General features: G+C 50.7%; 1 protein-coding gene across 1 annotated transcript in view; it reads right to left on the bottom strand.

Annotated features, from left to right (window-relative positions):
• The window catches only part of POLN (polymerase (DNA directed) nu), a 95,941-nt gene that overhangs the window by 53,960 nt on the left and 22,863 nt on the right, over positions 1–19,118 (bottom strand). The window contains exons 6-12 of the mRNA XM_014533502.1: positions 16,770–16,882; positions 13,960–14,117; positions 11,007–11,075; positions 10,415–10,475; positions 9,479–9,543; positions 2,649–2,732; positions 2,073–2,168 (exon numbers count right to left, since the gene is read on the bottom strand). Coding sequence (XP_014388988.1) covers positions 2,073–2,168; positions 2,649–2,732; positions 9,479–9,543; positions 10,415–10,475; positions 11,007–11,075; positions 13,960–14,117; positions 16,770–16,882 — 646 coding nt within the window. The remainder of the gene's footprint in view (positions 1–2,072; positions 2,169–2,648; positions 2,733–9,478; positions 9,544–10,414; positions 10,476–11,006; positions 11,076–13,959; positions 14,118–16,769; positions 16,883–19,118) is intronic.

Raw genomic sequence — 19,118 nt, 5'->3', positions numbered from 1 at the left:
CGCTTCATAAACATTTGGTTGAACTGTAAAATGTTTGCACCTGGCTATAAAGCAAGTCGGGTTCCTGGGCTGAAGAAACTCCAAGGAGGCTAGTTGCTAGGGAGAGGAAGCCGGGCATTGGTACGTGACGTCATTACCCTGCGCTCACAGTGACCATTTCCGGGCTGGGCTGAGCTGTAGGCCGCATTTTGCACCATGGGGTCTTGGCAGCATTGGCTGCGATTTGGTGAGGTGCCGCTCCAGGGTGGTGGCAGAGCCTGTGTCCCTCTTGGGGGAAGCCGAGTGTTGGTTTGTTGGGGACGGAAGGAGACCTGACTTGGGTGGTGAACACAGCGCAGTAACAGGTGAATATATATATATATACACATACACACACACACTAGAGGCCCGGTGCACGAAATTCGTGCATGGGAGGGGTACCTCAGCCTGGCCTGCACCATCTCCAATCCGGGACCCCTCTCACAATCTGGGACTGCTGGCTCCTAACCGCTCACCTGCCTGCCTGCCTGATTGCCCCTAACCACTCTGCATGCCTGCCTGCCTGATCACCCCTAACCACCTCTGCCTGATCGCCCCTAACCTCTCTGCCTGCCGGCCTGATCACCCCAACTGCTCCCCTCCCAGCTGGATCGCCCCTAACTGCTCCCCTGCTTGACTGATCACCCCTAACTGCCTCTGCCTGCCAACCTGATCGCCCCTAACTGCCCTCCCCTGCCAGCCTGGTAACCCCCAACTGCCCACCCCTGCCAGCCTGGTTGCCCCTAAGTGCCTTTCCCTGCCAGCCTGATTGCCTGTAACGGCCTCTGCCTTGGCCCACACCACCGTGGCTTTGTCCAGAAGGACGTTCGGATGGATGTCTGAAAGATGTCCGGTCTAATTAGCATATTACCATTTTATTAGTATAGATATATAGATAGATAGATAGCCAAGCTATGGAAGCAGCCCAAGTGTCCATCAGTAGATGAGTGGATAAAAAAGCTGTGGTTCATTTACACAATGGAATACTACTCAGCCGTAAAAAAAAAAATAACCTCCAAGGAAATCTTACCCTTTGCAACAGCATGGATGAACCTGGAGAGCATTATGCTGAGGGAAATAAGCCAGTCAGAGAAAGAAAAGTACCATATGACCTCATTTATATGTGGAATAAAATAACTAATGAATAAAATAAACTAACAAAATAGAAACAGACTCATAGACACAGAGAACAGACTGATGGTTGACAGAGCGGAGAGGGGTTGGGGTCTGAGTGAAAAAGGTAAAGGGATTAAGCCAAAAACAAAACAAAACAAAACAAAACAAAACAAAACAAAACAAAACTCATAGCTACAGACAACAGTGTGGTGATGAGCGAGGGAAGGGAGTGGGGGAGGTAGCAGAGGGAAGGGGGTCACAGTGACCATTTCCGAGCTGGGCTGAGCTGTGGGCCGCATTTTGCACCATGGGGTCTTGGCAGCATTGGCTGCGATTTGGTGAGGTGCCGCTCCAGGGTGGTGGCAGAGCCTGTGTCCCTCTTGGGGGAAGCCGAGTGTTGGTTTGTTGGGGACGGAAGGAGACCTGACTTGGGTGGTGAACACAGCGCAGTAACAGGTGATGCATTATGAAACTGTACACCTGAAAGCTATACAATGTTATTAACCAACGTCACCCCAATAAACTAAGTAAAAAACCATTTAAAATGTACAGAATTGTATTCCTCCCGAGAAGGGCAGCTAAAATTTCCTGACATGAATGTGGCAGGAGGAGAGGACGGAGGACCTCCCGTCTCCAGGCTCCTGTGGGCAGGGAAACGGGGCCTGGCCTGGGCCAAGAACTTGGTTTCCAGAGCAAACGTCTACCGACTGTCCTGCGGAGGCATCGAGCCAATTGTTTGCTCTGGAAACTGGCCCAGCTGCCCCTTGCTCCTTGGTTCCTAACTAGAAGGCAACAACCTGGGCGGGAGCATGACCACCGCCACCTGCTCGGCCTGGTGCTGCGGCCGTCCCGCCACAGGCAGCGGGCGGGCTGGGAGTGAGCACATGAGGCGCAGATGTGCTCTTGCTTTGAAAGAAGGGGGTGGTTCTGAGCCTTACCACGGCCTCGGATGTGGACAGGTGGCCCCGCAGCCCCGTCTTGGGAAGCGTCTCCGTGGGGCTCAGCAGGTGCAGCTGCAGCTTGCCAAAGAGGATCTTCAACAGAAGACGACACGCAGTGAGGGCCTGGTGTGCGGGGCCAGCATCGCACGACAGGCCGCAGCCCCGGCCAGAGCAGCCGCGACACGTGCGCAAAATGCCGGAAGTCTGATTTGCTACTTTTCTTGGGCTTAAAGGCTCTAAAGAAGTGGTTCTCAACCTTCTGGCCCTTTAAATACAGTTCCTCATGTTGTGACCCAACCATAAAATTATTTTTGTTGCTACTTCATAACTGTAATGTTGCTACTGTTATGAACCGTCATGTAAATATCTGATATGCAGGATGGTCTTAGGCGACCCCTGTGAAAGGGTCGTTCGACCGCCAAAGGGGTCGCGACCCACAGGTTGAGAACCGCTGCTCTAAAGGAATGACTCTCAATGTGAGAGAACATGAACTTACACTTAAGTTCAGGATAAATCTCCCTTCACCCCTGAATAAGAAGTTTGTTTTATGAAAGAACCAGAATGCAGCTGTACCTCTCGAAGCTGATCGCTGCTGGTTATGAGGAACTGCTCTCCTGCCACGAAGTGGGCTTCCTGCTCCAATTCCTTGAGACGAGACTGTGAACGTGAAAAACACAATCTCATTAGCAGTTTAAGATGGTTTGATTTGTTCACCGAACAGTTCCCAACAAAAGCCCTTATAAGGATACAAATGCATATTTTTGACACTAAAAATACATATTTTGACTCATGGTGGGATCCCAGGCTCACAGGATCCCTCTAAACCTAAGGAAACAAACGGAAAGAAGCAAAAACAGTAAAAAAAAAAAATTCACCAAAACGAGGGAGGGGAAGAATGAATTCTCCAGCAGCGTTCTGACTAGAAAGGGGTCCAGCATCCCATTATAAGCATCAGAACCCCTGCGTGTCCCACGGCAGAGACTCCGGGCCCAGCTGCACGGCCACAGCGAGCACAGAGACGGCAGCCACGGAGAGACGGAGAGACAGAGAGATGGAGAAACGGCGCGGCCGATAGGGACAGCGCTGGGCCGAGCAGAGCCGCGGGACCTGCTGCATTTACAAACCCTTTCCCCTCACCATCCTGGTCAGAAGAAAAGTAGAAGAAGGCCAGGACTTAACAAAAAATTGTTGTAAAAGGAAAGAGAGAGCCGAGTCAAATCAACCAGTTCTGGTGAAGTATTGTCCACGTTCTACTCTTTAGAACTGCCGTTAGGCGGGCATTTCTAAGAAGTTTACAAATAGGGGCCAGAAAACTAGGAGCGGGACACGTAGAACATAAAAAAGTAACATCTCAGCTAAACAAAGAACCCAGGAACAACGGCCTCAGTTAAAGATGCCAAAACTCCGAGTTAAAGAAACAAATGATTTAAAAAACAAGGAACGAAGCATTAAGAGACAGACGATGGGTCCCCTGAGGAATAAGTCAGACCTGAGGAAACAAAAACACAGTCATAAATGGTTTGATCTCAAAAAACGGAGCGAGAGTGTGAGCTTCCCGTTCATTCGGCGCACGAGCGCACTCCTTGTGTTTAAGCACACGCAGTGATGGGCGAGTATAAACAGAGAGAGACAGAAAGACCGACAGCTTCAGGCAAAACAAAACATAAACATCTCCTCAGAGGAGACACACATGAGAACTACAAAGCATCGGGGGAGCGGGCGCGGAGGCAGAGCCCAGCTGGGCGCGCAGGAGCCAGCAGCCCGCTAGAGGCCGGGTCCTGCTATGAAACGGGCCCTGAAAGTGCTCCGTCGTGGGAGGAAGCCGGGGTAGGCGGTATTGGTTTCCTGCTGCCGCATAACAAAACACCCCCAAACACCACCGTGGTGTCTGCTCGCATTTCTGGGGATCAGCAATTTGGGTAGCGCTCAGCTATGTGCTTGTGCTGGCCTCTCGACCTCGGGGTTGAAATGTCCATCTTTCACTAGATTTCCCCCCAAATATTTAGCTCATTTTAACAATTGTGACAACCATTTTCTTTAAACCATTTTTTCTAATTTTAATTTATTTACTTATTAGTTAATCCTCACCCGAGGATATTTTTCCATTATTGATTAGAGAGAATGGAAGAGAGGAGGGGAGAGAGAGAGAGAAACAGCCTAGGACTGGGGACCAATCAAGCCTGCAACTGAGGTACATGCCCTTGACCGGAATCGAACCTGTGACCCCTCAGTCTGCGGGCTGATGCTCTATCCACTCAGTCAAACCGGCCAGGGCAGGGCTTTTCTTATTGATAGGAGTTCTCTACATACTCTGTATATTACTCTTTGTCACACACATTGGAAACAGAATAAAAATCCGAGCAGTATTTTTAAAAGTAAATTGAAGAATTTTATATGAAAATGCAAACCTAGAATAGCCAATATCATGTGGAAGAATGACATACTGTAAGCTATCACGCATATTGTAAAGCTCCAGTAATAGACCAGGGGAATGTTAGCACAAGGACAGACAAACCTGCCGAAACCGGTTTGGCTCAGTGGATAGAGCGTCCGCCTGCGGACTGAAGGGTCCCAGGTTCGATTCCGGTCAGGGGCGTGTGCCTGGGTTGCGGGCATATCCCCAGTAGGAGATGTGCAGGAGGCGGCTGATCGATGTTTCTCTTTCATCGATGTTTCTAACTCTCTATCTCTCTCCCTTCCTCTCTGTGAAAAATCAATAAAATATATTTAAAAAAAAAAAAAAAAAAAACAAGGACAGACAAACCAATGAGAACAGAATCGAGTCCAGGAAAGACCCCCACACGCACAGGGACCTGATTTATGACAAAGACCCTGTAGTCCCCCCCCTCTTATGCGGGGGGGGGGGGGGGGGGTGCTCCGAGACCCCATGGATGCCTGAGACCGCGGATAGCACTGAGCCCTACGTATACGATGTTTTTTCCTATACATCCATACCTCTGATGAAGTTTAACTTGTAAATCAGGCACACAGCAATAACTAACAGCACACAGAACAATTAGAACAACATCCTGTCATAAAAGTCCTGTGGATGTGGCCTCTCCCATCACTGCACTGCCCTCACTCTTCATGTAGGAAAGCACTTCCGGCCTTATCTACGGTCAGCATCACCACTCTTGTGCTTTGGGGCCATAAGTAAGTAAAATAAGGGCAACTTTAACCCAAGCACTGCGATGCCACAGCCATCCACCTGGTACCTGAGACGGCTACTGAGTGACCGACAGGCAGGCCTAGATGTGGCGTGGGCACGCTGGGCAAAGGGCGATTCATGTCCCAGGAGGGACGGAGTAGGACAGCAAAAGACCTCATCACAGCCCTCAGAACAGTGTGCAACTTAAAACTTACGAGTAGTTTATTTCTGAAATTTCCCATTTTCAAACCGTAATTAACTTCAGGCAACTGAACCAGCGGGAAGCAAAACTGTGGATAAGGGGGGACTACTGTACAAGACAATTTTGCATTTTATTTCTCCCTCTTAACATTCTAAGTACTTTCTATTCCACAAAAAGTGTTAGCAAGCATAACTTTGAAGGGTGACATGATTTCTACTGCACTATTATGTTATCACTTGTTTAACCATCCCTCTATTGTTGACCCTGTAAATAAGTTTTGGTTTTTAGCTAGTATAAATAACATTGCAATGCACATCTTTATAAAAATGTCTATAACAGTAAAACCTAAAACTAACCCAGATCTATCCACAGAAGAGTAGATAAACACATTGTTGCACATTCACACAATGGAGTAGCACTCAGCAACATAAAGAAACAAACTACCAGCACACAAACAACAGACGGACCTCAGAACATGGTGCTGAGCGAAGGACACAAAGAGAGCGCACTGTCCGACCCCACCCCACGGAGCTCTGGAAGGGGTCGCGCCAGATATGGCAGCAGAGGTCAGAACAGCGGTTGCCTCTTGCGGATGCAACTGGGGGTGTATATGGACACATACATCAAGCTGTACATCAAGATGTGCACCAACGGAAAAAATAAAGAAAGAAACAACAACAAGATTTGCGCCAAGGGGATCCCGGGAACGCGGCAGAGTAGGAAGCACAAAGGATTCTCTCAACAGAGTAAAAAGGCGACCCACAGAGTGGGAGAAGGTATTTCCAAGTCATATATCTGATAAAGGATTAGTACGCAGAATACATAGACAACTCTTAAAACTCAATGGCAAAAAGGAACAAACAATCCAATTAAAAATGGGCAAAAGCTGAATAGACATTTTCCCAAAGAAAATATACGAATGGCCAATAATCACATGAAAAGATTCACAACATCACGAATAAGTAGTGAAATGACAATCAAAACTACAATGAGACCCACCTCACATGCTTAGGGCGGCTGCTATAAAAGAACAGAGACCACGGGGTTGGCGAGGGTGTGGGGACACTGGAACCCTTATACCCTGTGAAAAATGCATGGTAGCTCCTCAGAAAACTGAAGACATAATGACCACAAGATCTCGCCGTTCGTTTCTGGGCGCACACTCCAAAGAGGGGATCCATGTGCCCCCTGTTCACAGCAGCATGATTCCCACCAGTAAACGTGGACGCCACCCAAGCGACTTGCAGCCACTGACTGATGTCGGTTACAGAAAATGCGTACGTGTCTACCATGGGGTATTCTTCAGCCTCAGAAAGGAAGGAAGCCCTGTCATGTGCTACAACGTGGATAAACCTTAAGGATGCTCTACGCAGTGGAATCAGCCATTCACAAAAGGGCAAACTGATTCCGCTTACACAAAATACTTCACAGGAGTCACAATTATAGAGACAGAGAGTGGGTGGTGGTTACCAGGGGCGCACGGACCCCTCTGGGGGAAGGGAGAAGAGGGAGTTAGTGTTTAATGGGAATAGTTTCAATTTCACCAGATGAAAGCAGTTATGGGGATGGCTGGCGGGCTGTGCACCATGTGAGTGTATGTAACACCACTGAGCTGTGGTGTTAGAAATACTTGAAATGAGAAAATTTATGTTAAGTGTATTTTATCACAATAAATAAAAAAAGATTTGTACCAGTCACAATATGTAATTTATTTCTTTTCTTTAATTCATTATTTTTTTAAAAATATATTTTTACTGATTTCAGAGAGGAAGGGAGAGGGATAGAAACATCAATGATGAGAGAGAATCATTGATTGGCTGCCTCCTGCACGTCCCCTACTAGGGATCGAGCCCACAATCCAGGCATGTGCCCTGACCAGAATTGAACCTGGGACCCTTCAGTCCACAGGTCGACGCTCTATCCACTGAGCCAAACAAGCTAGGGCTGAAATTTATTTCTTAATTTAAAAGTCCATAAAAAGAAAAATAAGTTCCAGGTGTATTTTATAAACCTAAATGCAACGGCGAATGAAAATATAACACATGAGAATACTTCATGAGCTTGCAGTAAGGAAAGATTTCTTAAACGGATGCAGAAAGCACTAGTCATAAAGAAAAAGGGCTGAAATTACACCACATTAAACATTAAGAACGTCTGTCATCAAAAGACACCATCATGTGAGTGAAAGAGTAAGTCCCCAGCTTGTAACCAGAATATATCAAGATGTCCTATGAATCAGTGAGAAAGACAAAACCCTCAGTACACAAATGGGTGGGAAACTCGGCCAGATCCTTCACCAAAGAGAAACTCCTAACAGCTGCTGGTGATACGAGAAGCTGTCCAACCTCGTTAATCGTCAGAAACATAGAAACCAAAATCGTCACGCGGTATTACATCCCCCCCAAAACGTCTGCTACAGATAAAGCCCGAGGTCCCGGGCGGGAGAGGATGCGCAGCGACAGGCCTGTGTGCCCTGGCGGGCGAGACGCTGGAACGCAGTGAGCTGAGCAGTGCCATCCCGGTGCCCCGGCGCTCAGCAGCCCCTGCTTTATGCCCCAGGGACACACTCAAGGGGGCAGCGCGGTTGGTGATGACTGCAAACCCCATGCCCATCAGCAGCGGGCAGACCGGCACGGGGACCACAGCACCGAGTGGCGCAGGGCCGCTGCGTGAAAGCCGTCGGGCACGGCCATTACCTGCCGTTCAGCAGGCAGCCAGGCAGTGCTCAGGCGCGCTGGACCGCCTGCACAGAGCAGCACACTGTGATGGCGGCAAATGTCCGGAGGAGCGACGCTGGGCAGCAGCCAGCGCTCTGACGGGAAAGGGCACCCAGGGCTTCAGGGAGGTCTGTGCTTTGACCGAGAAGACAGTCATACCCGAGGTTTCTGTGTTTTGTGTGTTTTGCACATTAAATGTTATTGTTTCCAATACCAAACACTCCATAGGAGAGCCGAGCAGCCTCTGACACCTACGGTCTATATTCAAATAGGCAGGGGAACACTGGCGCTCTGTTCCTGGTACAGCCAGTAAGAAGCCAGAAACGTCCAGGCCAATGCTTTTCCAGCAAGAGCGGAACGGAGTCTGCTGGGTCAGCAAACTCTTTGCCAAACAGCTGTCTGCTCACTTAAGCAAGTCTCCTAATTAGAATTTAGTATTGATGTTTCCCATGATTAATCTCAATGCTCCACACTATCTTCAGGATATCCAAATAAAGTTTTCTTTAAAAGAACGGGGCCCTGGCCGGTGGCTCAGTGGGTCGGAGCATCATCCCATACACCAAAACATCTCGGGTTCGATTCCCGGTCAGGATACATACCTGGGTTTTGGGTTCGACCCCCGGTAGGGGTGAGTATCCGGGGAGGCAACTGATAGATGTTTCTCTCTCCCCCTTCCTCTCTCTCTAAAATCAGTAAGAACATATCATGGGGGGAGGATTAATATATAAATAAAAAGAACTGAAGTGGAGCCCTAGCTGGTTTGCTCAGTGGATAGAGCGTCAGCCTGCAGACTGAAGGGTCCTGGGTTCGATTCCAGTCAAAGGCACATGCCGGGGTTGCAGGCTCTGTCCCCAGTAGGGGGCATGCAGGAGGCAGCCGATCCATGATTGTCTCTCATTGATATTTCTCTCTCTTTTCCTCTCTCCCTTCCTCTCTGAAATCAATAAAAATGTTTTTTTTTAAAAAGAACTGAAGTGGAACACTTTTTTATGCATCATCATGCACTCCTCTGTATTTTTGTATTGTTCACTGTTAGACCTTGTGTTTTTCCTTTTTAAAGAATCCAAGAAACCCATGACTTCCCCTCACCAAACTATAGGGGGCAATGTCCTTGCAAGAACCTCGCTGAGAAGGTGGCTGAGGGCCCATGGAGCCGGTGCACAGCCTCTCAGGGGAGCAACCAGATGCAGCGTGTGTTCAGCCCGCCCCCTGCGGCACTCTGCGGTCAGAGAGGAGCACTCAGCCGGGGGCTGGAAGCGAAGGGGAGCTGCCCTGCGCCTGGGGAGCAGCTGGTCAAGAAGCGGAGCAACATGCAGAGGGTCTCCCAGTGACGTACCCCGAGGAGCACGGAGGTCCTCTCCAAGGCTTCCTTGTCCACCCGAATGCTGTGGCTTTCCATCACTGGGTCCCAAACCAAAGCAAAAGCATCTGCGTCAGTGACTCGTCTGTGAGACGCGGGGCAGGGAGCGAGCCGCATCCCTGAAGAGGGTAGTGATGCCAGTGCCGGCTGCAAGCACACTCCCCAAGTGTCCCTTAGGGCCAGCAGTGGTGGCAGTGGGCGTGGGACACGCGCTGGATGGAAAGCTGCCCCTGCCGTCGAGGGCGCTGGGCGAGGCTCTGCTCTGCTCCCCAGCAGGGCCTGCGCAGAGGAGAGCCTGCCGAGATCCCCGGGGCAGGGGTGGGGAACCCTTTTCCTGCCAAGGGCCATGTGGATATTTATAACATCATTCCCGGGCCATACAAAATTATCAACTTAAAAGTTAGCCTGCTCATTTGGTCAAACATTTACTAGTAATTAACTGATCCTCAATGCCTTGGCAGGGCCAGACCAAATGACTTCATGGGCCTTCTACGGCCCGCGGGCCGGACGTTCCCCACCTCTGCTCTAGGGGGTTCTCATGCAGGGTTAAAGGACAGCACCCAGGACCCCACAACTACTGACATGCAGGCTCCGCCCCATGAGGCTGCTCTCAGGAGCAAGGGACTCAGGAAGGCAGTGGTCCCTGGGCCAGGGCACCCAGATCCAGACAATACAAGAGACCCATAGGACCGGACGTCAGAACTGCCTGGTCCCTCTACACCAGAGGTGATGCGGTCCAAGCCCTCGTTACAGAAAGGGAAATAAAGGGCTGGCCACCTCGTCAGGGCCGTGTGATCCTTGCCTGCCCTGAAATAAGCTGAGAGAGAAACAGTCGTCCCCAAACAATGTAAAGAACTTCACTAGTGCACTTTCTCTAGAGAGATGACTGTGCATCAGCTTCAGGTAGCTTACCTGCCAAAATGGGTATCAGAGGAAGCTCCAAGGTACAAAACAGCTGCCATAAACCATAAGCCTGTTTCACAGGAGGAAACATTCTTGCTATGGAGGCTGCACGTCGCTCAGTGGCCTCCCGCCTCGCTGAGCGCACCGGGCTCCTCCTCAGCGGACGGGCTGGCCTCCCTCCCAGGAGCCCCCTCTCGTGGCCCCTCCTGGTAAAGCCCCTCCCCCTCTGGTGTCCTACTGTATCGCCCAGACCTGCTGGGACCGTGAGAAACAGGAGAACACGCCCATTCCCCATTCCCCTTCATCTTTCTCATTTTTATGTGATCTGGCATTTGTGGACTTTTAGTCTTCCATTGCCACGTTCACTGCAGCACTAGAAATGCTACAATTGCTGTCGACCCACAGAGAACATTCAGGAACTTCAGGTCTCATCAGCTGGACTACCGTTTCCTGAGGGAAGGAGGGGAACGTGGCCTCAGGACTCGGTGTCATTTGCTGCACATCCCACACGGCGGGCACTGCTCCTGCGCGTGTGGGTGCAAATGCCAGGCAGCGGACGGCAGTGGGCAAAGCGCCGCCCCAGAAGCTACAACATGCTTGCCTTCAGCTGAGAACAGAGGTCCATCGTAAGCCTGTGGAGGACCCTCAGGTTCGCACATACATTCTGATTCTGTAAAAGATCAAAAGAATGAAAAATTAGGCAACCTTGGCCGAAATGATCGGCACAATCTAGGAAGTAACACAACCCACGGGAATGCTTGCTGGCAGCTGTCACACATCTGTGGCGTCACCCACCAATGACCCCAAGTAGACGGGTCCCAAGCTAAGGAACACACTTCCTATTGGGCCAATGCAGGCTTCTGGCCACCGGACACTTCCTCCTCAACCCAATCTCCCCCTCGTCCCAGAGGCATGAGCCACAAGGAAGCCCAACATGTGAGGAGTGCTGGGTGGCAGCGACAGGAGGACGTGGCCTGGCCTCGGGATCCCACACCTCCACCCCCCACGAGGGAGCAGAGGGAGCAGAGGAGCCATGCCGCCATCCACAGTCCCTGCCATTCTCACCCGGGACCACACACAGGGGCCCGGGAGGGGGACAGACAGAGTCTGTGTTCAACTGACAAACAGGCTGGTGGGATGAGCCACAGCGCCCCCACCTGTCTAATTCTCCTTCCTGCCGCCTAGACGCTGGGTGGGTTGGCCTGGTCTCTCTGGTCTGGGCCCCACGGTAGATGAGGCAGGGCTGGGTTACGACTGGGTGGGAGCACTAGGAGTGCTTCCATGACCACTTCTCAGCCACCGCCTGGCAGGTGGCCACACTGCTGCCCGCATGAGCGTCTACACGGCATGCTGACCAGGGCTCCCTCTCGGAGCAGTTCCCAACCCGAAGCTCCTGGACCAGATCCAGCTCCATGGGGGCCCAGCTCCCACACTTCCTCCTCTTCCTCCTCCTCCCTGGGACCCTGCTGCTCCCCTCCAGGAGCCGCTCCTCTCCTGATTCCTGACTCCCCCCTCCCCCATCGAGCTGTCCCGCCCCTGACCCTCCCTGAGCTGTCACAGCCCCTCAGAGCAGCCCCGCCTCGCCCCACCTGTGAGCAGTGCAGGCTCCACAGTGGCCGCGGCTGGACAATAGGACAAGGCAGCTCCTGAGGGGCTGGTGCGGGTGAGGCCTGGGGGAGCTCCGGGTGGGACTAGAGGGTGCGGGCCACAGGCTGGGGGGCTGAGAGGACCAGCCCACAGCGGGTCAGGGAAAGGCAGGCCCCCTGGGCTGGCGCTCTGTTCCCGCAGCCACTCCCTCCCCAACTCATTCCTTATACGAGAAGGAACCCAGACCCGAGGGTCCGAGATCCCCGCTGTGAACCGTGGCCTCCCAACCCCAGGCGAGGCATCTGCGCTGACCTTCCTGTACCCCGCTCCCCCGGAAGAGGGACTGAGCCTGGGGTGGACAACAACGCTCAATGCTAGGATCTCAGCTCTGTCTGGGGCCAGCATGGGATCTGGGAGGACTGCTCATCTCCTGTCCTCCCTCCCCTCCACCGGGCAAACCTGTGACACAGTGACAGAGGGACACATGACAGAGTGGGTTCACTGGCCCGGCCTGAGGCTCCGGCTCCCTGAGTCCTCGGAGCCGCCTGGCTCCTGTCCCCAAGGCCTGAGTCTGCTTTCCTCGGGGAGTCTGTGAGCTATCCCACAGCCCTCTGACAAATGTTTTAATTAGGGGACAGTGAGCCTCTGTATTTCAACCCAAGCCCCTGTGAGACACAGTCTGTGAGATGAAGGGCAGGAAGTGAGCATCCCCGGCTCCGGGTGGTAGGCACGGCAGGCTCACACCACCACCTGCTCTGCTCCCCAGGTTGCCACCTCAACATCGGTACGCACCCCCCCCCCAAACCCTCAGCATGTTCTTCTAGTCGTGCTTTTGATAGGGGCAGAAATAGAATATTGGGGACCAGCTATAATTGTAAGAAATATTAATCATGCTCTGTTAACTGTGACTGTCTTGTTCTGATTAAAGAAGCATATTCTCACCTGGCTGGGGGGTTGCACGTGGGACCTGGGAGCTCACCTGGAAATGCAGCCCACCCTCCCCACCTGGGAGCTGCCTGTTATCATGGAAAGATTAACAACCTTGCAGAAGCCAGAATCGCCTGCCCTTTGCAGACCCCCAGGCACCTGTAAACTGCCCACGTGGCACACCCTTTTGCCTACTCCCCAGGTAATCTTTGTCCTTCTACCCAATATAAGAGCTGGCTTGTGGGGAGGGCAGAGCAGGTTTTTGTGCCTGAACTGCTGCTCCCCATGCGGCCGGCAGTTTTGGAATAAACATTCATATAGGATTCAACCCTGTCTCTGCTTTAATTGGCTCAAGTAGTGACAGCAGCCGGACCCACTGATTGTCTGGTTCCAGTTCCTCACTATCAGGTGCATCTCCAGAGGCGGCCGTGGCCTGCGGAGTGGTCGCCCGGGCCCTCTGCCGTAGCTACCGCCTCACCAGCGCTAAGAATGCATAAATGAGCAGCTCTGCTCCCGGAGCAGGCGACTCCCTGACACCAGAGTCCATTGGGAAGGTCACCCCGCGAATGGTTTTCCCAGGAGCAGTTTCACGAAGGAGCAGAAGTCACCGTCCTTACTCATGTCTACCCGAAACGCCAGGGCACAAAGCATCTGGCCGCCTAAGTCAAAGCGAACAGCAGCGACATTCTTTTTAGTGCTGGGCTATCTCTGACGTCTGTAGAAAGAGTTTCTTTAGAAAAATTAGGGCTGTATTGCCCTGGCAGGTTTTTCTCAGTGGTTACTGCATTGGCCTGTGGACTGAAAGGTTGCGGGTTCAATTCCCATTTAAGGGACATTCCATTGCCTGTTGGCCCCCACCCTCGGTTGGGGAGTGTGCAGGAGGTAACCAGTCGATGTGTTTCTCACATCAATGTTTCTCTCTCCCCCTCCTCTTCCCTCTCTTTCACTCTCTAAAACATCAATGGGAAAAATATCCTCAGATGAGGATTAAAGTTAGGGTTGTATTAAAGTTGATAACTTATCTGAAGAAAACAACTCACCACAGTATTTCTTGAGGAATTCCCATACGTGCAGCTCACTTTAACCGTGATGGCGTTTCCGAAGGATTTCGCCACTAAATCCTCAAAAGAGGGTGCGGCCTCACGAGGATCTATAAGCCAAGCGGCAATACTAGGGTCCAGCCCGACAAAGTCAGCAACTGAGGAGAGAACGCAACTGAGGAGAGAAAGCTCATTCAACCGTTACTTTTCTCTGCTTTTACACGTTTCTCACGGTTCAGATTAATGATCATAATTTGACCATCCCCTCAAGTTACAGGGCTAAGGACCCAGCGATGTTCTGTCAATACTAAGGAATCCCGAACCTTGGATAAGTGGCCTCCACAAACCCAGGTCCCACAAGGCCATTCTCATGGGATTTGATCCCAAATGCCCAGAGGGGTGGAGACTCCACACTAACTTGGATTTGGATCTCTCAAATGTTAAAAGAGATCGAAGTCAGAATCCTCAGCCACATTTCCTGCCTCCTTTCTCCCCTTTCCCCGCCTGCTCCCAAGCTTCTCACTGCCCCAGGCACCTCGCAGCCTTCCTACTTCTCAATGGCGTCTGTCAATGAAACCACTCTTTCCAAGCCTCCCCTCTTCCAGCCTCTGGCCTCTCGCTGGGCTGCCTTCCCAGGCCACCCCGGACCCTGCATGGCATGGCATGGGGTGTTCAGGAACCCAAGTATCCTGGGCAGCAGGCAGAGCGGTGAGGAGCTGCCTGAGCACACAGCTTCGCCTTCTGGGGAGGCAGGCATGGCGGGCAAGGACAAGATGCTGCACACGCTGGGCATGTGCCCTGCCCGACATCCGGTGGCAGCTGGATGTGTGAAAAGAGCAGCGAGACTAGCCTGCGGGCCTGGGAGGTCATGTCCCCCAAGTGTTAGTTTCCTCTCTGAAAACCGGGGGCAGAGTCCTGTGTGTATGTGCGAGACACGAGAAGGTGCTTTTTACAAAGTAAGAGCGGCATCTGCTACATAGGTACATTTTTGTACCAGAGTATTTTAGGCACAGCGAGGGGGTTACACAGGGCTGGGAAGCTGATAAATTAAGAAACAGATCTGAACCCTAAAGGATTGCTTTTCAGGTTCCGTTAACAGCTTTAATTGTGCTATCCAAAAATAAGGCCTTGTCTTTAAGCAAACTGAGTCTCGGATCACATCACACTGGGTGTGTCTTCTGGCATCGGCACACTGTGCTGGGCTAAGAGACTGATATTCACCTAAGCAGCCAGCCCTGGCGTTTGTGTTGCCGCCTGGGAAGTCTCTCACGCTGGAGGTCTGGAGCTCTGGGCGAGAAAGGCCGCAGTCACGCTGGCTGCCTGCCCCCCAAGCCAGCTAGGCATGACTTTACCTCACAGTGGCTGGTAATGTAACTGACCCCATAGGGCTTTTTCATTCTATTTGCCTTCTCAAAGCTCTATTATTCCAAAATTAAGGCTTCTTACCCACATGTCTTTTGGAAAATCCTTGGGGGAGTCTGACAGTGCTGGAATAGTGGGGTCTGGTCCCTATAAACTCCTGTACCGAGTAAGTTGAAGCCTGCCAGGACAAACCCCACACGGGGGAGAAAATGCCAGGACTTGAAGAAGAAATGCCAACAAAATAGACTTTAAACAAACTAAGAAAATAATAAAATCTATGAAAAGTAAATAAATCAGAATTAGAAATACTTAGAAAGTAGGTGACTTAGAAAAACCGAACAACAAAAAAAATAAAAAGAATTCAGGAAAGAGAAATACAAAATATTTCAGAAATAAAAACTGGCATTACACAAAAGCAGAAAAATGTAATAGATAATGCCTTAAGTTAAAAAAAAATGGAAAAGAGGAATTTTTTAAATAAAAAAGAAATAAAGAGATTGAAAATAGATTCTAGATAAAGTGGTAAATATGAAAGATAGACAAGAGGAGTTAACATATGAATAGAAGTTCAAACATCACAAGAAAGATGAACAACCACCAGGATGTAGCTCCTGATAGGACACACCACTACAGAGGTCAGTGTTAGAGTCAGGGTCAGGGTCGGGTCAAGCTCTGCGTTATGCAGCAGCCTTGCCTCCAGAAATCCAGCATGAATCCGACCCAGCCTCTGGATCCAGCTGCCAATTTACAAGAAAGAGAGCCGAGAGGGGAGCATGTTAATTGGCAAGAAGGGGATGCAATTGCCAAGTCCAGACTGTGGGAAATCCCCAGGACAAGCAAGCTGGTTCCATCAACAACAACAAAATAACTGCAAGGACCTAAAACAGAGAAGAGAACATATGGAGCAGAAGAGACTTAAGAAATATATTGCACCTATCCCAGGTATGGCTCCCAATTCAAACAAACTGTAAAAAACAAAGACAAACAGGCAAAAGTATTTAAGGACAACTGGAAAGTGCAAACACTGCTTGAACGTCTAATGATATTGAAAGATTATTGCTAGTATGCGGGGGAGATAACAGTGATGGCATCATCTTAGAAATGACATCCTCGTATCTCGGTCACATGCTGAACCATTTCAGGCAATCTGCATCATGCTTGGGTCCACTATGCAATAACCGAGGGCGGGCGGAGGCAGTGAGAGGAGAGAAGGCGGGAGGCGTGGTGATTGTTGACGTGGGGGGCCTGCTGTTTCCACAGCGCCCTGACCAGCGTGTGGGTTTCTGCACCAACTTCTCCAGCTCTCGGTGGGCACCTCAGCCCGGACACTGCAGAGTTGGTGCTGACCCCGCAGATTCAGGGCTCAGCCCCACGAGACTGTTCCCTCTTCAAGTGCCAATTCCGGGTCCTGAGGCTCCCGTCCTCCCCACCGATCAGCCATAACTTACCGCGCTTCCAACTGCCATCATCACCCAAATACTGCAGCACGGTTCTCACAAAATCCTTAGCATTGAAACAAATCACAGGGCAGGTACATTTCAGGATCTGAAACAGCACGTTCCTAGAAGATGAAAAGACATTCACTGACTTAGACACTAATTAAGAACTTTTACCCTGAAAAAAATATTAGTACTACTCCACTGACAGCTATCACTTACATAGACTCGGTTATCCTGTGAGGTAGGCATGACCTCTTATCTGCGTTTTATAGGTGAGGAAGCTGAGACACAGAGAGGCTAAGGAATGAGCCAAGGGGACATAGCAGTTCAGGCGAAGCCCCATTACCCACAGACGAAGACCCAAATTCCTGACAGAGCACACATACTCTGGGCTCCTTACAGCGGGCCCAACAGGACTGCCCAGCCCGCGCCCCAGCACCGCCCCCAAACACTCTCCCCGCGGCTCACACGGAGTCCTCTGTCCTCCATCGCCAGACTCTGCCGCGTCCCCTCACACTTGAGCCACTGCTCATGCTGTGCTCTTGCTTAAAATCCTCCTCCCACTTCTGCAAGCTGTTCACGCTGCTCCTGGAGGGTCTGGCCAGCTTCCCCGCAGGGAGCCGCCCCTGTGCCCCTTCTCCGCTCCTGCCCACCCAGCGGCTGCAGCGGGGACACAGCAGCGCGCCTGGAAACGCTCCCCATCACATCCCGAGCTCCCGAACAGGCGGCTGCTAACAGCGCTGGTTTATCGAGCACTTTCCATGCGCAGATGGCACGCTACACACTTGAGAGGGGCTGCTGCACTGAAACCTCCCCGCAGGCCCTCAGGCAGGCGTACGGCCACTTACAGATAAGGAAACTGAGGCCCAGAGAGGGTAAGCCATTTTCCCAGCGTTACACCTCTGGCAAGTGGCCAAGCTGAGGTCTGGGACCCGGTGTGGCTGCGCCCGGCCCAGGCTGCAGCCTCCCTTCGCAGTAACTGCGCATCAGCACGTAGTGAGGGCCTTCGGATAGGCTGAGGGAGACAGAAACCCGAGCTCAACAGCTCTGCACGCTAAGCCAACCTGTAGTTACATTTCGCTTGGCTGGCCTCGCAGACAGACACTTTTAGGCTTTTTGCATTTTCTTTGCATTTCACCTGGGTTTCTCTTCAAGAGGGAGGCCGGGATGGCAGGGAGGGCCAAGTGCCAACAGCTCAGGCCGGGCTCCGTGGGACTGGGGAGGGTGCCCAGGAGGAGAGCGGGGAGAGGGGAGACAGCGCACAGGGAGCAGAGCTGGCCCAGGAGCTTCCTTTCCCGCGGATGCTCCCACACCTGGGCACTCGCACGTCCTTGGAGGGGCATCTACTGACTACAACAGCCCCACTGGTGAGATGCAGGCTCGCGGATTTCTATCCTATAAGACAAACAACTAAAGGAATACCCTGTAAGGCAAAGTGGCTAAAACAGTGTGTTTCATAAGTCGGTTATATAAGTGGGTTATGTCACACCTGCAAAACAAAAAGGCAGCTAGAATATGAAAAGGCTAGCGCTGAGTGTAAAAATGAAGGCTTGAACTGAAATCTCAAGACTGATCTATGACTAGCTCTCAGTCTCAGTTTCCTCATCTATAAAGTGGAAATAATAAGCCCTAACACATACAGTTAATATTAAGAGTAAGAGAGAGCATGTATGTAAAAAGACTTTGCACGGGTATTTAATAAATGTTATTAAATTTGTATTATGCAAACATTTTTTAAAATGTCGAAGACTTGGGATCATTCCACTGTATGGTATTTAAGGCAATGTTTTCATATAATTGTCCTGGACCTTACAAAAATTTAAACTCAATACTCATTCATTAATTAATAACATTGATTAAATATTTATTAGGCATACAGAATTAAAATGGCAATAAGTACCTATTAATAATAACCTTAAATGTAAATGGATTAAATAATCCAATCAAAAGACATAGGGTAGCTGAATGGATACAAAAACATGACCCAACTATATGCTGTCTATAAGAGACCCACCTCAGAACAAACGACTCACACAGGATGAGAATGAAGAGATGGGAAAAAATTTCCCATGCAAATGGAAATGAAAAAAAGGCTGGGGTGGCAATACTCGTATCTGACTAAATAGACTTCGAAATGAAGGCCATCACAAGAGACAGTAAGGTCACTACATAATATTAAAGGGATCCAACCAACAAGAGGATATAACCCTGTAAACATATAGGCACCCAATATAGGAGCCCTTAAATATATAAAGACTTATGGAGGACCTTAGGAGAGAGATCGACAACAATAGTCATACTAGGGGACTTTAACGCCCCAGATCCAGAGACATAGAAGTATGGAACAGACTAGAATCT

The sequence above is a fragment of the Myotis brandtii genome, unplaced genomic scaffold (genome assembly GCF_000412655.1).
Source record: "Myotis brandtii unplaced genomic scaffold, ASM41265v1 scaffold986, whole genome shotgun sequence".
NCBI lineage: Eukaryota > Metazoa > Chordata > Mammalia > Chiroptera > Vespertilionidae > Myotis > Myotis brandtii.
This window is presented reverse-complemented; position numbering and strand designations above follow the sequence as displayed.